At 40.1% G+C, this 26048-nt stretch overlaps 1 protein-coding gene across 1 annotated transcript in view; it reads left to right on the top strand.

The window, feature by feature from the left end:
- Positions 1-26048, top strand: part of SND1 (staphylococcal nuclease and tudor domain containing 1) — a 418777-nt gene that overhangs the window by 249374 nt on the left and 143355 nt on the right. Inside the window, exon 15 of the mRNA XM_055307416.1 lies at positions 17722-17863. Within this exon, the coding sequence (XP_055163391.1) occupies positions 17722-17863 (142 nt within the window). The remainder of the gene's footprint in view (positions 1-17721; positions 17864-26048) is intronic.

Genomic DNA, 26048 nt, shown 5'->3' with positions numbered 1-26048 from the left:
GACCTTTTCTTTAGTTCTTGAGTTTTCAGTGTCTTCTTATACAAGTACTGTCCTCTTTTCCTTAGGGTATTTAAGCTATCTTCCTTTTGTAAGAGACTAGGGGCTCTTTACAGAAATTCTCTTTCCCTATTTCCCCATGAAGTTGGGCCTCATTGGAAGAGTTAAATAATAATATCCTTTTTGGCTAAAGAGAAGTTAAAAGTGGTTTGCCCAGTAAGTGTAAAGAAGGTGAAAGCCACACCATCACCCAGAAGCTATGTAAGTTAAGTCAATGTGAAATTAGTTTTCCTTTCATGTCTTCTGGCCCACATGGATAAATGGTCTTGCATTAGTTGTAGTCTTCAACAACCCTTCTGTTCTTTTAAATCACTGTATCTTGATGGCACCATTATTCATGTTTGTTATTTTTGTCTTGTTTAAATAGCCCTCCTTTCTCTTACTCTTTCTTAGCCTCAGAGCTTGTTCTAATGTCCCTTTTTGTACCAACTACACAAGGCCGTGGCCTGTGGTTCTGCCTGGTGGGCTTCTGTGACCTGGAGGTTTGTTTAGCACTAGAGCTCCATTCATAGCATAGCCACTGACCCCACAGGTGGGCTGTGCATTTGCCACCCTGGGGAAATCCCACAGGAACCCTCACTGTCTGCTGACCTTGCTCTCTAGAGCCAGCATGATGTGCTTCATAGATATGATGGCCCCTTGTGGGGAAGCCATGATTAGTACTGGTGGTAGGTTCTGGTGGTGGTTTTCTTTCATTTCTCCTATATATTTAGAAGGCCAAGTTGTTGCTAATCTAGGGGAAGGTATCACTCCTCTGTTTCCTTCTTCCGCTGTCCCCACTCAAGGTTCTTGAACTTGAAGTGGACTGCAACATGCATACAGCTCATTGACTTGGATTCTCGTAGCACAGAAACATGTACTGCAGCCCTGTGGCACAGGGACCTATGATGCCAAATTGGCAGCTACTCTGGAAGTTTCTCAGCTGCTCAGATGGATGGGGGTCTTTTCTCTTTAACTTGTTCCTCTTTTTCCCCACTCCTCCCCTCCAGAGTTGGATGTTTTTAAGGTGACCTTGATTGTACTGGGGGAGTCTTTCAGCTAGTTGCTCTCCCTAACAGTTGAGGGCATTGCTTCATTGTCTTTTGTCCATTGTTCCTTTCAGCCATAGAAGTCCTTTGTGGCCACTTCTTATTTTTTTGAAGCTCTTTATTCAAACTCCCCAGAACTGCAGGGGTATCCCCTTCTCCTTCTAATGAAATTTGAAAGGATTTATGCTTTCAGTGGGCATAGGAGAGAAGTCTTTCTCAGATTGAGTTTCTCAATGAAAACTGGAAAGAAATGCTGGAATTGTTTCAAGATTGTGTTTCAGTGTTTACCACAATTCGTGATGGTTATATTTAAGGCACCTCCTTTTACAAATTTAATCCACTTTTCCACTGAGTTCTGTTCTTTTTATGTGTGTGTGCATGGTTTTGTTAGTGGTAGTACATTTTTTGTTTGTTTCTTCATTTTGCACCATAGGGCACGAGATTTAGGACATAGTATCTCATCTTTAGTTGGGAGTATCAGAAGAAATTATTAAAGATTTTGGGACAGGCACACAGATGACTCGGTAATCTTTCAGTAGAATTCTGGGTTCTGCCTAGAAAACCCCTTGGGGTTATCTGATTCTGTCCAAGTCTGTTCCTTTGTGTCTGGGCAGTTTTGCACCTCTGCAGAGAGATAATTTAACTCGTCAAAGCCCATGTGATGCAAATGATCTCTTGCTTGTACAAATGTGGTCCTATACTTAACACACAGTTGATTTCCACCCTGTAAAATAAATAATTTCAGATTTTACATGTTCACTCTAGTTTTACTGTACAGTTTTGCATCTTTTGTAAATTCACTTCTGTGTCCTAGTTGCCTATATATATATATATATGGTCCTCAAATTCTCTTTTGAATAAGTTGTAATATCTTCTTGGCTCCCTCATTAGTTTGGGGGTTAAAATAAATATTTGATGTGTTCATATTTTATGTTTGTATTAAAGTTGTGATTTGGAGATACCGAGGTGGCTCAATCAGTTGAGTGTCCCAAGTCTTGATGTCAGCACAGGTCTTGAACTCAGAGTTCTGAGTTCAAGCCCCACACTAGGCTCTGTGCTAGACGTGGAGCCTACTTTAAATAAATACATACATACAGTCATGACTTTTCCCTTTTTGGGAATTATTCTTTAAAAGGGGAAGCCATTACAGAAACAAGAGAGAACTAGAAAACCAATTTATAAATTGGCCAATAAGAGATCATGTAATCATGTGCTTTGAAAGGCCTTTATTTTATTGCCTGCTATATGCCTAGAAATGTGAAGATCCATTTGGTTGTGATAGTAATTTTTTTTAAAGTTCTAAAGTGAATCTCTCATCTGCAGAATGCGTGGTTCTATGCCTGTACCTTACTTGGTCTGCCATTATGTTCACCAGTAGGCTTTTGTTACAGAAAATTCAGGCACCATAGCCAATTGAAGTAAAGAGATTGGACATTGAAGACAGGGCACAGTTTGACATTTGCTAAGTGTGTCCCAGCTGTGCAATTCAGCACCTCTGAAGAAACATCTGATCAAGTGACTTGCCCAGAGGTGGAGCACTATCAAAGACAGGCATTCTTAATTTGTTGTTTCTGATAATAAAACCTCTTCTTTCCAAAATAATCAGACTTGGTATGTCCCTGCACTGAACTCTGTTTCAGGAAGTTATCTGCCTCAGATTTTTTCTGATTCCCTTCTGATTCTTTATTTAACCATGACTTCAGGCATAGGAATGCATGCAAATAGCCCCTTAGAAACAGGGTCCTGGCTTTCATTTCAGTGTCCTGAGCTCTGATAATGACTCTACTTTCTTCCTTTGTTCAGCATGAGGAGAAAGAAAATTGAGGGAGTTGAGGAGCATTTTTTCCAAACAATAATGTGACTTCCCTTACTTGCTGTAGGTGCTTATTTTGAGTTGCGTAGGTCCCTAAAACCAGATTTTGAAGAATTTGCTGGGAACCAAACAGCCTCCCTCTTAGACTAGTCTGCAGGGCACTAGTACAGTGGCATAAGTGTCTATGATGTGCTTGGAAATAGAGACTTTGAGACTGTATGATGCAATGGGGGAAAAGAGGATATGACGAGAGACAGAGAAAAAGAATGACAATCTATGCACTGGTCACTCCACTGAAGTTTTCCAATGTCTTTGATCCCATGATATTTCTAGTCACGCAATGGGCACTGCTAATCTGAAAGCTCAAGTGAGTTCTGGTAGGAAGGATTCTGAGTAAGGATCTACAGGGAGTGGTCTCTAGGATAGATTTGGGTATCAGTTCATGGTCTTGAGTTTTCTTTCCCGTTCTCTGGGTGCATGTGGTTACTGTTTTTTGATTCTATTTCATGGGTCCAAATTGGTTAAATGAGCTCATTACAGGCGTGGCTAAATGAATGTTACGGTATTTTGAGGGCAAATAATAAAATTTTTGATTCCCAGGTTCAGGTGTGTGATTGTGTTGTCTTCTCTGTCCCATGGCTGCTGAGTTATGTGATAGAACTTGAAATATTTCTGACCAGCCCTGTTTTCACTCTCCACTTCACCATCATAACACTAATTAGCCCTAGATTGAACTCATTTTGTCCTGTGGCTATTGCTTATATAAACATCTCAAAATAAGTCATTTTAGAGCTTACTCGTATTTTAAGGCTTTATTTAGCATGCTTCCAACATATTTCCTACAGAATATATTGTACAGAATTTTGGACATGAATGCAATGTTGATGTCCAGATAAATATCCTTGAATCAGAATTCAGCCTCAGCTTGAAATTACCTAGTAATTTTGTGCCTCAGTTCTTCAGAAAATGGTGTTCTCAGGAAGAAATGATAAAGTTCCTAAGACAGTATCAGATTTGGGAGGTGTCTGAGAATAAAAGCTATTACCAACGTTTCGAATGTAGAGTTCTGTTGATAATACATTACTGCAGCATGCCCAAATACTTCACCCACTGTAAAAACTATTTATTTTCTTTCAGGTCATATTCAGTCTATACCCCTGTTTCAGTTTCTCAGTTCTTAACTATTTTTTTAAGGTTTTATTTATTCATGAAAAATGCAGAGACCTAGGCAGAGAGAGAAGCAGGCTGCTCACAGGGTGCCCGATGTGGTACTCGATCCCCAGACCCAGGGTAATACCCTGAGCTGAAGGCAGATGCTCAACCGCTGAGCTACCCAGGTGTCCCTGACGATGTTATTAATTAGCATTTCTGGAATGGGATTTCTTCTTGGAGTGCTGTCCCTTTTCTCCTGACCTTGCCTTTCTCTTCCTTCAGGGCATCTCTCTTCTTCCAGGTAGTTTCCCCTTTTTATTTTCACTGCCTTCTGATCAGGCCTTTCTTCAGGATTTATATAATCATTTACTATCATGATTATGCATTTATTGGTCTATTGACAGTAACTATTCTCAAGTTGAAATGTGCACTGGTTTTCCTCACTAGTTTCTAAACTCCTAGGAAGGGGAGGTCTTTTTTGTTTCTCTTCACAGAGCCTAATTTAGATTTGACTTGCTAGTATGATGGCAGATCATCAAAAAGCAGTATGATACCGTTTTTGGAAAAATATGTGACCCTTGCTGCTAGGTACAGGGTTAACTGTGTTAGTTAAGTACCCTGGAAGTGGACAGGCTTATAGAAGGATGCAGCAGAAAGTGTGCATGTTTACTACCATATAGTGGCACTATGGAATCCTGAGTAGTAGCATGGGTCCAATATCTAATGACCCAAGCTCAAGTCCCAGCTCCATTCCTTATTACTTTGTCACTGTGAGGTGGTGATTTTACCCATAATTCCATGCCATAGTTTTTCCACTATGAAATGAATAATCATGGCCCTTACCTCATTAGGTTGTGGTATGAGCAAATGCCTTAATACATGCAGAGTACTTAACAACAGTTGACACAATAAGATTTCAACAGGGTAGTGGTTCATGTGATGGTGATTATTATTATTAAATTGCTGAGCATACAGAAAGTCTGCTATAAATGATAACTACCACCATCATCATCAGTTGTATTTGTATTCTAAACTCTCCATCCAATTCAAGTCGCAGATCATAACCCTCCCTCTTCTGAGTTCTTTTACCACCTCTTTATGTCTTTAAACATTTAACATACGCCATCTGGCCTGTTTTTAAAATGCATTTGTCATGTTGAGTCAGTGAATGAATGATCAAACAATAGTATTTATCAACTGCTGCTTATGTCAGACACAGTGCCGGGTGTTGAGGATGTAACCTTGAACAAGACGGTTACAGTCCTTACAAGGCATATGCAATTCTGTCTATAATTACACTTGTGCTAGTAGTGAGTGTGTGTGCTCAGGGCCCAAACTCATTCCACATTGTCAGAGACAGTCTTTTAAATAATTTTAAAATGAGGTCAAAGAAGAAGTTAGTTGAAGATCTTGTTCAGGGCTAAAGAATGAAATTGTATGGGATCCCTGGGTGGCACAGCGGTTTAGCACCTGCCTTTGGCCCAGGGCGCAATCCTAGAGACCCCGGATCGAATCCCACGTCAGGCTCCCGGTGCATGGAGCCTGCTTCTCCCTCTGCCTATGTCTCTGCCTCTCTTTCTCTTTCTCTCTCTCTCTCTCTCTCTCTCTCTCTCTCTGTGACTATCATAAAAAATAAAAATTAAAAAAGAATGAAATTGCACAGGAAAGTTCCTGAAATAGGAAGTTGCTTAGGTTCAAAAGGCAAGGCCATTATTGCTGGAATGTTGAAGATAGTGATTGGAATTAAGACAGCAAATGATTGAAACATTTACTTTGTGATCCTTGAGGAAAGATTTTGAAATTTGTCTGAAAAATAATGAGAAATCGTTAACAAGGGAAGAACTAATTAGGTCAGCATTTTATCATTATATCTCTGTATTATGATATACTTACCCTATTGCCCCTACCCTGGCTGCTTTTGGATATAAACTTGAAACAGTGACTTTAGGACACTAGTTACTGGAGGACTAGACAGTGGCTGGAACTGGGGCTGTGACATTGGATGTGGAAAAATAAATTTGACATCTAGTTTGGTGGTAGGACTGTTAGAATTTGGCCATTGCTTGCATCAGGGGGATAAACCTGGGTGTCAGGCATAAGCACTCTAAGTGTCCAACTACAAATATTGGGTGATTGGTAGTACTGCTTTTTCCATATGGGAAACACTGGTGGTATAGATTTGGTGGGGGCTGGGGGAGGCACTAAGAATTTCTAGACATGTTAAAATTGAGGTACCCATAAACCATTCAAGTGTTCCAGAGCCCCAAAAAGTAGACTGGATTCATACATGAACTTAAGGGCTGTATATATATATGTGTGTGTGTGTGAATATACAAAGTTCCCAGAGAATATCAAGAGAAGAGTTCCTAGGCCAAGCCCTTTATCTCCAAAACTTAAAGATCATGTATAGGTGGGATGTCACCCACCAAACAAACTTTGAAAGGTGCTTTCTGAGCTATCAGAAAAATCCTAGTAACTAGGAGGAGAGAGCCTTACAATACAAGACTTGACCATCTTGCTTTAAGGTCAAGAAAGATGAAGATCAAGAACTGTCCAGTGGATTTAGCAACACCGGTTACTCGTGGCTTTAGTTAGAGCAGTTTTTTTTATTTTTTTTTTATTTTTTTTTTTTTTAGTTAGAGCAGTTTTAACTGCCTGAAGGGGCATAGGGAGCAAGAACTAATTGTCCCAATTGGATTATCCCCAAGAACAATGTCTTGCGGCTCTATGCCATCACTGTTGGGGGTTTCCTAAGAATAGCAAGTAGATAAATGTGTGTAATGATGGTGTCTGTGTAGTTTCCTTTTTTTTTTCTTTCTTTTTTTTTTTTTTTAAATATTTATTTGAGACAGATTGCGAGAGAACAAGCAGAGGGAGCCGCAGAGGGAGAGGGAGAAGCAGGCAACCCACCAAGCAGGAAGCCTGACTTGGGACTCGATCCCAGGACCCTGGGGCCAGGACCTGAGCCAAAGGCAGATGCTTAACCGACTGAGCCACCCAGGTGCCCCTCTGTGTAGTTTTCAATGAGTAAGAAATCCAGAGTATCCATAATTACATATGTACTCTTGAAGAAAGATATGACAATAATGGGAGAACCCCCAAATTTCTTTGGGTATCTTGATCAAAAAAACTCTTTGTCTGAATTGCCATTAACTCATGCATTCTGGGGTACATGGTTTCCATTGATAACCTAGATCCTGAGGGTCATACTTACAGAACCCCAGTACTGTATCCACATGTGATGACATCAAACCCGAATTATAAAGTCACTAGGTGAGGCAGAGTTAAATCTGTTTTTGTTTTGTTTTGTTTTTTTGTTTTTTAGGAGAAATTAGAATTCCCCAGTATATCCAAAACACTACATTTCAAACTACCCTTTTCTGTAAGGGTAGTTTCATTACAATTTAAGCCTATTATCACTGTGGAAAATATTGAATTGGGCTCTTAAAAAACCAGAGAGACAGTTATCTGACCTGAATAATTTGTGAGTTTGTCTGGGCAGAGCTGAATCAGCACTGAATGTTAATATATTTTCTTTGGAAAACAAAAACTTAACACATTTCTGTACCAAAGATTTTCTGTCAATTTTTTTTTGTTTTAAATGCATCAAATATAAATAAGCCAAAAGAAGAAAATGATCTCTACTACATCAGAAATTTTTTAATAAAAATACATCTATTTAATAAAAATACAACCCTATTATCAAAATGTAGGTTTTTAAATTTTATTTACCCCCTCCTTCCTCCTCTTTAAATGATATAAACTATTTTTAGGAGAGAAGCTTTGTTTTATTCTTAACTACACAGCACCTTGAACAGTGCCTGGCACATAGTAGGTACTTAATTGCTTTTTCCGGTTAATTTTATTTTTCCACATGAATGCCTTCTTGAACCATACTTTTTTTTTTTTTCTTTTAAGGATTTTATTTATTTATTCATGACAGAGAGGCAGAGACACAAGCAGAAGGAGAAGCAGGCTCCATGCAAAGAGCCTGATTCAGGACTTGATCCCAGGACTCCAGGATCACACCCTGAGCCAAGGGCAGATGCCCAACTGCTGAGCCACCCAGGTGTCCCTTGAACCATACTTTTAATGTCTATCTGGTCTTCTTGATGTACTGTAATTTATTTCATCAGCATTCTGTTCTTAAATATTTAAGTTATTTTGATTATTTTTTTCTTTCATAAACATTTTTGTTCCTCTAGCTAATTCATAGTCTGTTATTATTTTCTTAGAATGATCCCATAAAGTGGACACTTATGCCAAAGGATGCATGTAGGTTTTTTTTTTTAACATCACCTATAAATCTTTATTGAGTGAAATGACTAGAGTTTGGTTTGATATATTCAAAATACTGATCACCTTCTGTCTTAATTAGTACTAAACTCCTGCTGTAATAGTTGTCATTTTTCTCCATATCTCAAAAACTAGAACTTCCTCTCCCCAATTTTTTGTCTATTTTTATTAACTCTAAAAATGTAGGACTTGGGGATCCCTGGGTGGCTCAGCGGTTTAGTGCCACCTTTAGCCCAGGGTGTGATCCTGGAGACCCGGGATCGCGTCCCACGTTGGGTTCCCTGTGCATGGAGCCTGCTTCTCCCTCCGCCTGTGTCTCTGCCTCTCTCTCTCTCTCTCTCTCTCTCTCTCTCTCTCTCTCTGTGCCTCTCATGAATAAATAAAATCTTTTTTTTTGTTTTGTTTTGTTTTTTTTTAAATAAAATCTTTTTTTAAAAAAAATAAGATTCATTGAACCTAAATTGCTATGTCTCCAGGCAAAAATGAATGTTCAGAGTACTTTAAGGAAATATTGGAATCATTCTAATCCTTTAACCTTTTATAATATTTATTTTGATTTCTTAAATTTTATGTCACAGATTGCTTACTGTTTTTTTTTTCTTTTTTTCCCCCCCTTTATCCTTTTCTGAAGTTTGCTTCTTATCTCAGGTGGGGTAGAATTTAGCATAACATTGATTTCCTTGCCCTTGAGTTCTTGATTTGCCCATGAAATGAAACTTGTGCTTTATCGGACAGTCTTTTAAATTCTTTACTTCACACATATTAATTATCTCTCAAGCCATTTTCTGCTTCTGTAATAAATTCTTACCTCTTGCCTATAGAGACTTTGGAAGTGGTAAAAATTGATCTAAAACTTTACAGAAAAAATGTATTTCAAATTTGTTATTTTTGATCATGGCCTTGTAATTAATATCCAAAACAGTAGACTGGTTGGTCTGCTTTGTTCCAGATTCTCACTGTCACCTGCCATGTATAAGCTGTGTTTTTAGACTAGTCTCTTGTCCTTTTTCCAAAAATGTTCAGGATGTCTATTATGGTTTTCCTATAAAGATTCATCATTTCATTCTTAGAAAAGTAACAGAACAGTTGTTTTAAAGATTTTACTTATTTAAGAGAGAGAAAGTAGGAGGAAAAGGGAGAGGATCAAAAGCAGACTCCTTGCTCAGCCTGAAGCCCAACGTGGGACTCTGTCTCATGACCTGAGCCAAAATCAAGAGTCAGATGCTTAACCGACTGAGCCACACAGATGCCCAAACAGCACAGTTGTTTTAAATGTATATAGTCTTTTTCTTTTATCATTAGTTGTACTTATTTTTATCAGTTTGACATAGAAATGCTTCCTTTAACTATTTTTTAACCAATTTAATTCTTTATTACAAATCATATGTCTACAATTTGAATAAATTACACAGGTTTTTTTGAAAATTATTTAACCTGAAAATAACTGGAAGATATGTCTTCCAGTGTGTGAAGTTCCTCTAGTTTCCTTATTACTATGCTGATGGATTATAAAAGGAATTTGTCTGTTGACTCAAAGTACTTATGAACAGAATAGTGTATCTCCTGAATAAAACTATGAAATCAATACTATACTTACCTGACCTTAGAGAGAGAAGACATTTTCTACGTGAAATAAGAATAGGATTTTTTTTTTTTTTTAATGGAAAGGAAGTATACCAAGAAAGAAGTCATGGATATAGGAAGCACAACCCAGGACAGGATGTGAAGGGAATTGGTGAAGGGAATGCCCGGGACATCCATTGTGAGGCAGACCTCATGAGGCCATCATGCAGAAGTCCGCAGGAGAAAGGAAGGGAATACTCTAAGGAGGGCTGTAATTTACAGTCTTACTGAACACTGAATATCAATTTAAGAAAAAATGTAATAATCTGGCGGGAAGTTAGAGTATGGAGAAATGAGAAAAGGGATGGTTTGGGATGGGAGAAAGGTACGTTTTATTTGTGGAAACTTTTTTGGACTTTACCAATTACAAGTCATAACTTTTAGGTAATTCTGTGGATTGGCAGACTTGAGGAAGGACATCCCTTGGCATACCACCCTAATGGGCTTCACACGCTTCATCCCAAGTTAGGGAAAGAGGATTGAATATTGGAAGAAAGCAGGGTTGGATAGTTGATAGTTTATTCTAATTAGGTAAATACTTCTCCACTATTTGTATGAGGCACACATATACCACCATCTGTTCTTTCAGTGCTAAATTTGAAGTACAAAAAGAAGTCTTGTAGAATAGGCCAAGGGCATTGTATTTCCTATTGATGATAAAATGCAGATTTTTCCACTAAAAGGCAATAACTTCATTTCTAAAGGTTAAATTGAATGGTTATCACAGTATAATTTCAGCTGGTTAAATTTGGGAAATTGGAAGTCATTCAATAAAAGAATTTCTGAGCTAGTATAGAATTTTCATTTGATAGAGAATTTGATATTATTTTATTCACATTAAGCCATATCACATGATTTTATTTCAAGGTAGAAAAGAAATGTCAATAGGGGTATGTACTTAGTAGTACTTTTTTTTCTTTATTTGAACAAAACATTTCCTCTTTAGCCAGTTGAGGATGGCATCATGCTTTCCTTTAGCTGTTGCCAAAAATTAATACTTTCTTATGCTGCTTTGGGAAACCAATAGGATTTTTTTCTACTCTTCTAACCTCATGATTTTTCTCATCTAAACTATTTTCGGCTTGAATTTTTTAAATAATTTATTGAACAGTTAGAAGCATTAAAAGTCTTTCATTTTGAAATTGTTCCTCTGAGATACTTACAAACTAGTTGACTAAGCAAAAACGCTTTAAATAAAACTTTATTTTTTTTTAATTTTTATTTATTTATTCATGAGAGACACAGAGGCAGAGACATAGGCCGAGGGAGAAGCAGGCTCCCTGTGGTGAGCCTGATGCGGTACTCCATCCCAGGATCATGACCTGAGCCAAAAGCAGACGCTCAACCACTGAGCCACCCAGGCATCCCAAAAATCAAAATTTTGTATAGACTACCTATCTAGGCCAATTTTTTTTCAAATTTAAGTTTATCATTTGTAGTATATAATTCTATCAGTTTTGACAAACATGTACATTTTGAGAAGCAACATATACATGTAATCATCACCATAGTCAAGACAGTAGAAATATTGGATCATCCCAGAAAATTCTTCCATCCACCTTGGAGTCAAACTCTAGCCCTTCCCCTAATCCCTGGCAGCCACTGATCTGTTTTCTGTTCTTATACCTTAACCTTTGCAACAGTGTCCTATCAATGGAATTATGTATTTGAGAGCCATCTGTGTTGTTGGCCATATCCTTTTTATTGCAGAGTAGCATTCCATTGTGTGAGTGTACTGCAGCTGGTACTGCTCCCTCCTCTCTTGAGGGAGCTTTAGGCTATTTCCAGTTTGGGGTGAGTACAGATGAAGTCCAGGCCATATTCTGGGCTACCCAAATCTATTTCTGTAATTCAATTTGACTTCTTCCTAGTCAGGCTGCCATGATTGCCCATCAGAATGCTGTTTTGCCTATTTTTCTTCTAAACACAGGTTGTATCTTCTCATCTTGGCATCGCCAAGCCCTGCTTGCTTTTATCAGTATTGGACCCTTTGGAAAGAAAATAGATAGTGGACATTTTCAACCAAATGCAAACATTTAGAGACACCTGTTCTTTGCAGGGCTCCAGCAGGCATATCCTCAGAGTTTCTTTCAAGTCTCATTGCAGAGAAATTGCTTTTCCTCCATATTTGGGGCATGAAGCTGCACTTGTACTGACATGCTCTGCAGCTCTCTTCCAACTTGGAAAGCACACCATGCTGCTCCTTCTGCCCTTTGGTCTGTCCTTAGCTTGCAAGTTTGGAAGCTTTGCTTAGCCAGGCCATCCTAAGCTACTAATTGCTAAAGGAATAGAGCCAGGGAATCCCTGGGTGGCTCAACAGTTTAGCTCCTGCCTTTGGCCCAGGGCGCAGTCCTGGAGTCCCAAGATCAAGTCCCACATCGGGCTCCCTGCATGGAGCCTGCTTCTCCCTCTGCCTGTGTCTCTGCCTCTCTCTCTCTATCATGAATAAATAATTAAAAATCTTTTTAAAAAAATAAAAATAAAGGAGTAGAGCCAGGGAAAAAAACAGAAGGTTGTATTCTCTGTTGAGGGTGCCACAGATTGGAACACCAGCTTCCCAAGCTCAAAACTGTGTTATAACCTTAGTGCTCCTGAGATTGTCCTCCTGATTCATGCTCCCAGAAGTGGAGCTCAGAGCATAAAGCCTTGCTTCTCCTATGCCCAGATATGTTGGAGGTCTGAGTGAGATTCTGTGCCAAGCAAGCAAATAGTGTAAGAAACTAAACTATAGACAGCACTTAATGAAAGATTATTGATGACCTAGCTTCAGCACTTTTTTTTTCCTCTTGTTTCCTTGTAATTTTGTTGGTTTTTCAGTAGAGTGTTTTATTCTGGGTTCTCTGCTATGTTCACTTCATTCCTATTAAACTTGACCCTCACTGATGTTTACACCCTCAGTTCCCTCACACACACCTCACCATGAAACATCGAAAAACTAGCCAGAGAATGGTGGTTTCAAATTTTTAGGTACTCTCTGGTAATGTTGGAGCTGGAGGGCATTCCCAAGTATCTCCCTCCAGGGTCCCATTTATATCAAGAGATTATCATGTTGTACAGCTGGTTCCTCACAGAATCACAGCCTCATTCTGTGAATTAAAACATTAGTGGTGGCCATAGAGCCCAGGTTGTAGATAAGAGGAAGAGCGTGGAGCGATGGATGGTTTTTCTGCCTTTCTGGTAGGGGATATATTTATAATTTGTCTTCCACATAGCTGCAGGAAAAATCCTCCTGGCCTGGGGAGGCCTGAAAAGATCTATGAGTATGGCAATGAGTTATCACAGTACCTTCAAAAGCAAGTGTGTTTGGGTCCTATCCTTAGCTATTAGTTCTGATCTCCATGCTCTTTTTTTCCCCTTTATATCTGTTCTTTTGTACAAAGAGCTTCTGCTGCTTCAGTATTAAAATTGGTTGGACCCAGACAGCATTGTGCTCTAGAGGCTGTTTAGCCTCTGGCCAGCCCAGTATAGAGGATAGTCAGCGCTCACAGGGGAGAAGCCTTCCTGTTTTGCTGGAGTGGGCAGTGCAGGGTTCTGTTGTACTGCCAGGCAGCTGCTTCAGGTTTGATAGGCCTCTTTCAAATTTAGTTTCTCAAGTGCTGGTAGAGTACCCCCATGGCACCCTAATAAGCTCTGCATGTGTTTGTTTTAGTTCTTTCTGCTATGATGTTAATCAAAGAGTGATTGTGATGATGAAAACTAATTAGTGAGCTTCATTATTAACAGTTCCCTTTTGAGACTTGCCCATGATAATCCTGATTAATGGTTAACTAATAGGTTTACTCTGATTCCCATTTCTCTGTGCTGTTTTTTGTGTTGTGATGTTTGCTTCTCACCAGTAACTATGTTTATGCCTACTATATGGATATTTTCAGTAGGAAAATCATAGAATTCACTTTGCTAACGTCCAGCGCAAACTGACAGCCTAAATCCTGTTCCAGAAATCACAGAACTTTGATTTATGTAAATTGTGCTCTTCTAGGATACAGAGGACATGGGTGTCTAAGTAGCATGTATGTCACCCTCAATCAGTCCTGTGCATGCCATATAAGGATTCTGCTTCTTCTGCCTCTGCCTCTTCTCTGCCCTCAACTTTCCCACTATCCCAAACTTGATGATTCATTGTACTAAATTAGTTTAAACACCTGTTTGCTTACAGAGCAAAGGTACTTTATAGAAACAGATTGCAGTCTGACTGCTGAAGGGCATTTCTTATAGGCATTAACACATATACCTATATTTGGAAGAGGTATGGCCTGACAGGCCAGACATAAGGACAGAGGAGAAGTGTGTAATTAAGATGTCTTTACAACGTTTCCCTCTAAGGATCATCCTGCCTTTTTTGGGGTCAGTCCAAACCCCGTTTCAAGAAGTCTGAGGTATAGATATTAGCATCCTTTGAAATGAAGTCACCCCAGGCACATTTGTTGCACCATTACTTTCTCAATTTCAAGGTGCATTGAGGAGGCAGAAACATTCCTTAAAGAGGTGCCATCCACAATAGCAAGTTAAATTTAGCTAATGCAACTTAAATTAGCTTTTCTAGGATTACAGGAAAATACTTATGTGTGGTTTGTTTTGGAGCGCAGGTAATGTGAAAACTAGCAGTGCAATAAAAAAGGACTCACCTGCTCAGAAGTACAGTTGCTTCTTGATTATTTACACCAGTGGAGGGGAATATTGGTGCAGAAAACTATAGCTAATTTATCTGCTTGGATTCTTAAAGCCTTGAACCAATGTCATGCCATATAACTATGGTGGGTAGATTCCCAGGCCTCACATGCAGAAGTCACAGCATGGAATATCTGTGGAGGAGAGTCTCTGCGATTAGACTAGACAGAAATATTTGATAACTGAATAACCTTAACCTTGGAATGAGCCTTCTGTGCCATAAGTTTCAGTGTTGTTATCACTTTAAATCTGAGGCCTTTAATCTTTAATTTTAAAAATATCTTTTGGAGTTATAAGGTTATAAAGAAACTTTTGATTTCACTAAATCTCACTAGGTGCTGCTTCAGGATTACTGGAGAATTTCAAATGTATTAATGATGTCATTTGAACTTGCTCTTTCTGCTGTGCTTAAGATCCACTTGGCTGGCATCTTCAGTTCCTCACTGGGGCCTAAGCTTCTCTCTTACACTGCTTTTTATAATCAGGTTTTCTCTTATTTACATAGCATTGAAACTTAGAAAGGAGTGTAAGAGACTGAAGCACATCGCCATACTGGCATGGGCTCTTTGGAAGGCAAATCAGAGTTAAAGCACATTCAGTCAATTTTATGGTAATAACAATCAAAAGCCCTAAAATAAATTCCATAGCTAAATTAGCAGGGAATGATGTATGGCTACATCACTTGAGGCAACTTCTCAGTCTGATTTCCCAGTCTTTTCATAAGAGCCACTGAAACATTGTAAAAGAACATGGCAAGCAAAAGAAGCACTTGAGATGACAGGGAAAGACCGACACCATTGTCTGCTTGTGATAGAGATTTGAAAGAACTGACATCTTCTGGTGCTTACGCTCAATTTAATTGACATGATAAGAATTTTTTATTTTTAAAAATCAATGAATTTGGGTGAAATTTTGTATTTTTTCCCATAACGGATTGTTCCTAGGCATATCATCTTTAAGCCTTTGGAATGATGAGGGGGCTGTGTGTCCTGTCTTGCAATTTGGTCTCTGGAAGTAAACATGGATAGTTGTGGTGGGCTTTTAAAATTTGTTTGCATTCCTTCAGTTGTCATAGTTGGCTTTCAGTTCTAATCTTTGTCATCATCAGTGGCATGTCACATTCTCTTTGCTATCTTCCCATATATTGTTGTTTCTGGATTAGGACTATTAAATTGTAGGTTGAGACTTAGGAGGAGTACTTTTATATATATATATATATAAAATTTGTTTTAATTGCATGGCTGGTAGTAAGGTATCTTCGTTTCTCCTTGGTTCCCACTCTGTGAAATGATCTCTCTTGGAAAAGTAGGTAATCGTTTAGCAAAATAGGATGAGAGGCTGCTCCAACCTTCTTTTTGTATTAATACTTATGTATGCGCGTGCTGCTATTATTCCTACAAGCACTTTTTCCCCCCTCCAGATAAATACATTCATATGACAGTGAGTAAAAGTCTGTTTCTGCAAAATATAGATTACTGCAGTTTTGAGGGGAAAGGCCCTCTCTTCAGAGACACTATATTGCCTCATAATTTGCGATAATCAATTTGATAATTGTTGTTGACTTACTGGTTCAGCTCATGAATAATGTCCCAGATTTAGACTAGTGTGGCAAACGGATTTTAATCAGGTAGTGCTTTCTCTCCCATGGAGTATTTGTCTTGCTTGACTGTTCTGGACTTCAGCCAACTGCCAGAAAGGCATTGTGCCACTGTATGTGTATAGTAGAATACGTGTTGCTTAAGTGTTCATTGGGGGAGTTCCCAACTCGCTAAAGCTCATTGTTACTTTACCTTTTACCAATGTGCCATTAGAGACACTGAGAATGGATGACTGTCTCTCCTTTTCTCTGAGAATCTGTTTGAAGGGAAGGATGAATCTCATTACTATAAATACTGTTTTCATCCCAGCCTACCTCACTGCTTCTGAATGAGAGAAGCCCCTCTGGCTTCTGTGAAAGCTCTCAAATACTTGATGGCTTGTTAAAATTTCATTATCTAATGTGCATTAATTTAGATACAATAGCTCTGTTGCTAGGAGCAGAGTCAGAAAGGAAGAGTTTGGCGGATTGCAGGCTGCTTGTGTCGCAGGAGTCAGGAAAGTATGCAGAGTTTGCTGTCCTTGGTGGGAGTTTACAGTTCTGGCTGGGCTGAAAACCTTGGAAATTCTGACATTCCCTGACTACTCCCACAGCACATGCACTGTGATGTTTTGGTGCTTGCTTACTCCATCTGTTTAATGAGCTTGAAAGACCAAAAGGATTTGAAGCTCTGTGGCTGAGAGCTCTGAGGTTCAAAATGTCCATAGTTTGATTATTCTTGAGGGTAGAGGGCATGCACTTTGTGTTTTATGTGTGAAAAAAAGTTTTAAAGTACTACCTGGTTTCATGTGTTTTTCTTGTTTCTATTATTGTTCATGCTGACATGATGTGGTATATGTCCCCACCCGGCATGTCCTACTGTCAAAGATTTCCCAGGCTAGGATCAATAATAGTATGCTCATGTCCCGGCTCACTCCTGAAAAGCCGGTAGAGCAAGGCTTGCTGCATAGGCACCCAAAGAGGGCTGTACTCTTCATGTTCAGAAACAATGAGCTCTGAATCTACATAACCAATTAATGATTAAAGGTGAACTGCTTGGGTTTCTTGGGAAGGGGCTTTATATATAACATAGCCTGGAAGTCACTCTTTTTTTTTTTTTTAATAAAAATTAAAAGTTAAATTAACCTCCACAAAAGGTTAGAATTAGTCTTCTCCCATCAATTTTATTAAAGAAAGAGAACCTTTCTCACATCCTGTGAGAAATGAAATTTTCATTTCAAAGCACCTTCCTAACTTGAGTGCATAGTAACAGAACAGAGGGAAGCACTCAGAATGTTCTGGAAACTTCAGATTAACTCTGTTTCTTCTGTGGGAGCCACATGGGTATCTTGCCTATGTCATAGTTTCAGAATTGTCTGATTTTTTTCTAGGATTATTTGCCAAGCTTTCTATTGTCTGCCAGACTTTTTGCCCTAGAACAGAGAGAAAGAATCATTTGCTCAGATTCTATTATGTTTTTCTAATGATTCTTTTCTTCTGTCCACTAGGATACCCAGAAAGCAAAGCAGTTTCTGCCCTTCCTTCAGCGGGCAGGTCGTTCTGAAGCTGTGGTGGAATATGTCTTCAGTGGTTCTCGTCTCAAGCTATATTTGCCAAAGGAAACTTGCCTTATCACCTTCTTGCTTGCCGGTAAGTCTTATATGTTATATGTTCTGATGATTCTTCTTGGAGCTCAGAGGTCATGCCTAGAGGTCACATGCCCTCCTTTCCCTTGTGTTTTAGATAGGACCTTGAGCCCTTATAGGTGTTTTAGTCTTTAATTGAGATGAACACAAAATTGCTAGATCTGATCCCTCTGTCACTGCAGACCAAACACTGGAACTCTTCCTGCTCCTCATTTCCACCAACCACAGGGCATAAGAGTAGAGCAGCTTGAAAGACAACATGTATCCTTTCACAGCCTGAGTGAAGGGAATTCCAGACAAAGAAAACTATTAATGATGGAATTTTCAGTTGGTATTTCCCATTTGGGATAGACCATCCTTGCCATGTTAGTCACAGGCAGTCCACCAAGGAGCTAAGACACCCTCCCCTTGTGTCTCCCTAGGCACTGCTGTTTGTCTCTCTTCTATTCTTTTCAGATGTCATTGGGATCCAAATCTTTTATGAAACGTCAGATAGGACATTACCTTCCCAGGCTTCTGCATCTATAGTATTTCTCTGTTGCACTAAGCTTGACATGCTAGGGCAAGCCACCCTTTCTTTGCTGACTCAGTGTTCATCTTTCTTACCCTGTTTTTTCTAGTAACTTAATATTTCACAAACCAATTTACATTTGTGCATTGAAAGAGCAGATTGCTTTATTTCTTCCCCAATGGCAGATAATAAAGTTATTTGTTTCCAGGCAGTACTTCACAGAGACTATGGTTTTTGAGAGAAAGTGTCCTTTTACTTCAGTGGCCCACATCCTTTGCCTCGTAAAACACACACATTGACTAACTCACCAAGGACAGGACTACAATGTTTGCCCGGTGCGCATTGCCTTTTCTCTTGCTGCTCTGCTCCCTCAGTGCTCCTTCTGTTAGAATTCTTGAGTAGAATTTGCCATGGGAGAAGAGAAATGGGAGCCATGCTTGCTGTCCCCTACCAGATTGCCTCAGGCTCCTTCTCCTAGAAGGCACCAATAGCTTCTCCTCTGGATAAGGGTGTCCCTCAGGCCCTAACTAAGTGGGTTGTTATGTGAGATAAATCACTCACCAAACACAGGGCCCTAATGCTGCTGGGCCACTACCTCTGACTGAAGCTCTCTCTCACACTCTGAGAAGTTAATGATCACTGCACAGTTCTGCAGGCTTTCTGAAGGGACTAATTGAAGTATGACATGAAGCTTGGGGCAGCCGTGGAACAGAAGGGCCAAAACAAATCCACACCTTACTGAAGGGCTATACTTTTGTGAGTTGTAATAAACTGAGGGGTGGCACAGCAGTGTGTGACAGAGGCCATTTGTGCACTTAAGATTTCCAGAGCAGAGAAGTTTCTTATCAGTGAATTCTTGTTGTTACAGAGTTTGAAGTATATATTCTCCTTTGTTCTATACTTAGAAAACAAAAACATCCTCTTGGCAGCGTGGAGCTTTTTCCCAGAGGTGAACAAGAGAAAACGTGTTATTCTTTCTGGGAAACTTTGCCACAGGTTTGTAAGGGAAAGAAAACAGTAAAGTTCTGGCTTCTAAACTCAAAATTACCTGAATGGAGCCAGCTCAGAGCTTGAGATCTATCCTGGTGGGGTTTTCCTGAAGAACCCTTCTGGTTGTACTTTCTTTCCCATGGACCATTTGTCCTGCTTGACTATTCTGGGCTTCAGCCAACTGCTAGAAAGGCCTTGTCCCATCTATATGTAAAATAGAATATGTGTTGCTTAAGTGTTCACTGGGCCAGTTTCCAGCCCACTGAAGCTCAGACACACAGACTGGTCACTCAACTCCATAGCAGCCAGTTCCTGTGTGTACTTGGCATTATTCTAAGCTTAGCAGTTTGAAACACAGTGCCTGATTACCAAAGCAAATACATGATAAAATAGAAGCTTTTATGTTTTTTCTCCTGCCATACCTTATGCAGTTATATTCTGCATCTTCCAATTTCTTTAGAAACCTGACAAGGATACAGGATGGTGAAAAGTTGTAAGAGCATGCAGACCTCAGTTTGAATCACAGCTCTACTCTTCACATGCAGGTGACTTTAGGGGAGGTTTTTTTTACTCTTGAAGCCTTAGTTTACACACCAGTTAACTGGAAAGTGTTTCTTGCCTCTTAGGATTTTTGTGAGGGTTTAAGGAGATGTGTAAAGGATTCAGAACAAGGCTGCCATAAAGTAGATGATTCATAAATAGGTTTCCTTCCCCTTCCTCTCACAAAGACTTGGTGAGTTCATAACTAGAGCTCTTCTTAATTCTTACATGGAATAGTATACTTTTTGACTAACTCACCAAGGACAGGACTTTAGAGCATGTGTGCGCTGTGGATCTTCCTTCTCCATGACATATCTCTTAATGGAAATAAGTCAAGGAAAGTTGCTGTTCTAGCCTCCTCCTGAATGAGCAGAAGGCTCACTGAAAGGAAGGCTACTGGCTTTTCCCTTTAGGTTTACAACAAGGAATTCTGCATCCTGGGAAGGCATTGTCCTAGGTCTCTGGAAGCTTTAGAGGAAAGACAGAAATATAAACAAACTGCTGGGCTCAAAACGAGAGAATGCATTTTAAGGCACAGAAGTAACACAGAGGAGGGAGTGATTGGTTACTTAGAGGGAAATCGGGGATTCTCTCCCTGAGGAGCTAATACCTGAGCTGCTTTTGAAGGACAAATAAGAGTTTTCAGTGTTAGGATAGGAGGGGAAAAGGAGGTAGAGAGGAACCTTCTAAATTGAGGTTAACAGCATGTACTAAGGTGTAGAGGTATGATATATCCTGGTGTGTCCAGCCAACTGTGCCCCCTTTTGTATTGATGGAGTATAAAGAGTGAGGGGTTGGTGTGGGATGAGGCTAGAAATGCATACAGGATGTATTGTGGACCCTCAGAGTCACTCAGGGTATTAAGAGAGCAGCATGCTCACATTTGTGTTGAGAAAGTTTATTTTGGTGAATACATTGGATCCCCATTGATTACCAGTGCCTATCGCAGCTGGAGGCTGAGAAAGCAGTTAAGAAACAAAGGTAGAGGCCTAACATCTGGCAATGAAGAAGAGGAGAGGTTGGAAAAGTATTAAGGAGTAAATAATTAGGGGAATGACTGTATTTTTTGGGCAGAAATGGGGATGACATTGAGTGTAGGAGGGAAAGTAACCTGCTTGAGTGTTTGGGCAGACTGGGATATCAACACAAAAGTAAGAATAAGTTTTAGGAACAGATTGGTGGTCAGAGGATTAGGTTGAGAATACTGCAAGTAATATTCAGGAAGCCAAGAGAAGAAAGAAGTCCAAGGAGTCGGCAGTGTCCGATTTTACCTAAAATGTCAAGTCTGTAAAAACTATGAAGTGGTGTTATATTATTTATCAATTAGAAAGTCACAAATGACCTTTGTCAGTGCAATTTCATCAGAGTTGATTCAGCTAAAGGCAGATTACAGGCGAGTAGGGCCTAAATATGGGAAATGAGGAACAGAATCAAAAATAGAGTGCTCATTACAAAATTCTAACAGATTGCAAAAGGAATGCATAAAAATGAAAGCTAAAGGGTCACAATAACATTGTAAGGATGTCAACAACTTGAGTACTTTGATATTGGTAATTCTTCCTCAAGACTGGAGCAAAACATGGCATGTAGTTGGAAAAGCTATTCAGTACACCGATTGTTTTCATAATACCATTACAGAATGTAAAACTCAACAAAATCTTCTTGGCAAATGAGGATATTAAAAAGACGGAGTGAGAAAGTATTCTAGGAAACATGAGAAACACTGGTCTGAAGGCTGAGGAGAAGAACGAAGAAAGGCTGCAAGGAAAGATTGACAGAGCAGTGACCTAAAGAAGACGGCTGGGATGAGATGGATGGGGGGAACAGAGTGGAGGGAGGATCCTTAGAGGAGGGCCCCTTGGTCTTCTGAGACCAACTACAAGGAACGCTGAACGTGAGTGTAGACACAGACACAACATTCACATTGTGGGGTGATTCACCTGGACAGAGAGATGAATGGCACAGCTTTGCAGATATCCGTGGGATGTGCTTTACGTCATGGAAAAAAAAAAGGCATTCTGCTGGAAATGATGTCTCTGCAGCCAAGAGGGAGTTTGGGCTGTGATTCTCAAGGGGAAAGTCAAGATAATTGCTCAGCAATCCCATATGTGCTGCTCTCATTAATCCCAGCCTTTCACAGAGCCTTCTGGACATCAAGGTGGGGTGGACACTTTGCATTTTTACGTGGCCTTTTTTGGGCAGACGGCCCCACAGCTTGATAGGGAGTGGCATTTGGCGCGAGCCAGCTGGCCTCTCTGTCACGGTTCCTGCACCCCTGTATGTGGAATGATTGGTCAGATGGACTAGCAGGTGGGGCTGGCCAGAGTCAGCTGGAGCTAACAGGTCAGTACCTCCTGAAGGCTCTTGCCCTCTAGTCCTTTGAGCACCTGGCTTAGGTTTGGTTGGTGAGCAGGTAATCTTACAGCATCAGAAGAGAGACTGTTGATGGTCCCTCTGCTGCTGTGCAGACTTCGTTCAGTCGTGGAGGTGATCACAGCCAGGTCTTGTCCCGAGTTTGCAGGAAAGTCAGGATCCCTGGGCAGCCCACATTTGTTTGAAAGCACCCTTTTTCCTCATCTAGCATTTAGTGTGCCCCATGCTTTTCCTTCCATTAGAACAAAAGCAGTTTGCTCCCAGTCTTTATTTTTCACTTATTTTCATTTGTCACATGTTTCACGTTTTTGTTTTTTGGCTAGAGGGATACTGAGGTGCACATATTTGCATATCACTTGGCCTTTGATTCACATTTTTTATTTAACAGCGCCATTGGGCATTTGGTGTGTGTCATATCGCTATGACCTTGATAGTACATTTCCTTATTTTGAATTACTTTCTTGGCTCTGGGGTATCTGGGTCATGCTAAGGGCATAGTTCAGGAAGTAGTCCTGTTGACTAAGCAGGTATCAAGTTTGTGAACCAGCTGCCTGAATTGGAAGAGAATAATAATTTAAGGTTTCAGTGCAGTCATCTAAGTAGTCTCATATCAAGTATTTGATGTCTTCTGTTAACTCACTGACCCCAATTGCGTTTCTATGTTCCTAAAGCTAGGGCAGCAGTATGTATGTGGAATTGGGGACTGAAGCAAGTTTGGAGTGTGGGGGAGTAGATGTCACCTAGGAGGCAACAGCTACCTGGCAGGGGGTTCCCATGTAGATCACAGCAGGTGACTTTTAATTAACCAGTTACCTAGTCATATGAAACAAGACTAGAAAATGAGACTTCCCTTTGCCTGCCCTTTGGCATTTTTCAATTTTTTTTCTCTCTCTCTCTTTGATTACAACTCCCCACTGGAGCCAAGGGATGCAGTGAGAAACCCTAAGTATCTAGGGTTTGGTAAATTTTGATGGTACCTGATGGATAAACTGAAGGTTCGGCTGTGTGTCCTTCGACCCTGAATGCCTTTGAGGAAAATATCTCATGTCCTCCTTTCTTTTTAATGCCTCTTCTCCATTCTATTCCTATTAGAATATCAACTGCTTGTTTCAATAGACCAAAAACTTCTAATGAGAGGGGAGAGGGAAGGTGAACAGGAATATCCTTCCCATCTTCCTGGCCCCAGAAATGGTGGATCCCCATTGATTACCAGTGCCTAACCAAATTACACAATTAAAGCCAATGTATATTTAAGTGAGAAATCCCATTCTGCTATCACAGAGGTGCTAATGAATCAGACTGTTATATGGTTGTGTTTGCTGGGTTTCTATCCTTAATTAAGCAATTACAGGGTCTGCTGATACTTATGAATTCCTTTCAGATGCTTTAATTGAATTGCAACTTAATGGGTATTTGCAAAGTGGGGTATTCTTTCTCTTGGGATTTGCCAGTTTGATTCTGTCTCCACCACCTACTTGCTTTCAGTTGGGTCCCATTACCAGAAATGGGCAGCTTGACAGGAGACTTTTATGGAGCTGCTCTAGGTCTTCACTTTTAAAGATACCATTGTATGAATTACATTCATGACAGAAGGTCCTGGAGGATCGCCCGTTAGGAAAGCATTAACACGATAAACAAGTTGGGGACCCTTTTTTAATGAAGCCAAGATTATGCAAGCCCACTATAAGAGAAAGCAATCTTTGATAGATAGATTTTGGGTGATGCATAAATTAATATGATAGTTCCTGCTTTCTTGAATAGCTTTTAGCCTAGCAGTGTAGACAGCCATATGAATAACTTGAACAAAGAACTTAAAAGGAGTTATGAAAACTATGAGCAACATACCATGAAAATGCAGAAGAAAGTACAATTAATTGGGGAATGGCAAAGACCTCACAAGGGAGGTGGCATTTGAGCATCCAAGATCAGGAACATTTTCTTTTGGCAGGCTAGGAGTGATTCATCTAGGCAAAACAACTTAGCCTATATCATTAGTTCTCAGGAAGAGTAGTCTAAAAGAAATGGATGTACTCATCAATCATTTTCCTCTCTCTGTAAATCTCCTTCTCTGCTCGCCTGCCATTGAGCATTCAGTGCCCTGCCCTCCACTGCCATCTCTGCATGCATACCATACCACCACCCCTATCATGTCACGTGGATAGAAGTGCAGGCCTACAAAGATAGCCTAATTATCTCCTGTCTTTAGATTGTGAATCATCCCCAGAATGATCCTCATCGTGTTTGTGGGTCATTCAATGACATGGCTGTTTAATAATTTATTTCCACTGGCACTGTGCTAGGAATTTAGGAACATAAGTTCTAGGCTTCAAGCAAAGTAGTTGTGTCTACTGAGGTAAAGAATGTATAGACATGAAGAGGAAAAATAAAAATCTCTGTAAGAAAGCTAAGAGTAAGAGAAACATGCCTTAAAAACCATATAAATGAAAACAACTCCAATTTTTATAAAACAATAACATATATTGAGATAACTGGCAAAAAGGCTAAGGCGATCCTAGTTTATAACCCAACAGTACAACCATCTGGAGAAGGGTGGAAATGAATGCTGGTCTAGCCCAGATCAGAGCAGGCCTGGAGTGTGATCTTCTGAGAACCACCCTTTTAGGGTGGACATTAGCAAATTGCAGAAGGATCAGAGGAGAGTGACTGGGATGGTAAGAGACCTAAAAATGCCATGACCTGAAGACTAGTAGTAGGAATCAAAGGAGACTCTCAGGACATAATGGAATATTTCCGGGTCCAAGGGCAGGGATATTATCTGCTCAGTAGCCATTTGGTTTGGTTTGGTTTTTGAGTCAGAGTAATGAAGACATCAATAAAAATAAGATTTCTTCATCATGGTTTAATGGCAGTCACAGACCTTGGAGCTAAAAACATTTTAAGACGAATTCCTGCTCTCCTGCTTCCTGGTTAATTATTTCTATCAGACCGGCCTGCATCTTGGTCTGATGCTGGGACCTTAGAGATGATGGAGACAGCAAGGCCCACATAGCAGTTCTGTGCCAGCCTGTCTAGAGACCTGCAACTGAAGGGAAGCATGTTAGCAGTGGCACCACCTTCTGTGGAGCCCGTCAGACTGCTGAGGGTGGTACAGCCTCCTAATGGGGATGCTCAGCTCTTACCATTTCAGTAGGGTTTTCTATGCCAAGAAAAGAAAGTTGTTGATTTCTCCTCAGCTGTTAGGGGATGGGCCCATTCATTCCCTCTGGATGGATGGGTCAAAATTAAGAAAAAAGAATTCTTTCCTTCCAAATCCTCGGACTCCTGCCTTCTATTGCTTTTTACTCTTGATGTTTGAGGGTTGGTTGGTTGGTTGGTTGGTTGGTTTTTTAATTGAGACAAAGGCAAAAATATTCCTAATAGGAATCAGGCCTATTCCATACAGAGCCAATAAGAGCCAGTAGAGTGGCACGGAATGATCAGACCTGGGAGCTTTTCCCCTGGGAAGCTTCCTCTTCTATTCCTTCTCCTCCCCTCCCACTGGATGGCTCTTTCTGAATCTGTTAAAAGTTATCGAGGCTGCCTTCTACCTCGTGGGCATGGCGGGTAGGGAATAGGAAGCTTACAAAAGTCAGATCTCTGCTCTCTGCTGGAGTGTTTCCAGTACTAGCACCTGTCCCTGGTTGTGCCCAAATACCTCACTTCTAATTCCATCCTTGTGGCTTTCCCAGAAAAATACATTTTAGTGTGGATTTTTCACTGTCATCTTGTCAGCCTGTTGGCATTTGTCAGCAACCATTTAGTAGTAGTGGTGGCA

The sequence above is a fragment of the Nyctereutes procyonoides genome, unplaced genomic scaffold (assembly GCF_905146905.1).
Source record: "Nyctereutes procyonoides isolate TBG_1078 unplaced genomic scaffold, NYPRO_anot_genome, whole genome shotgun sequence".
Lineage (NCBI taxonomy): Eukaryota > Metazoa > Chordata > Mammalia > Carnivora > Canidae > Nyctereutes > Nyctereutes procyonoides.
Note: the sequence above shows the minus strand (reverse complement) of the source record. Positions and strands in the feature narration are given on the sequence as shown.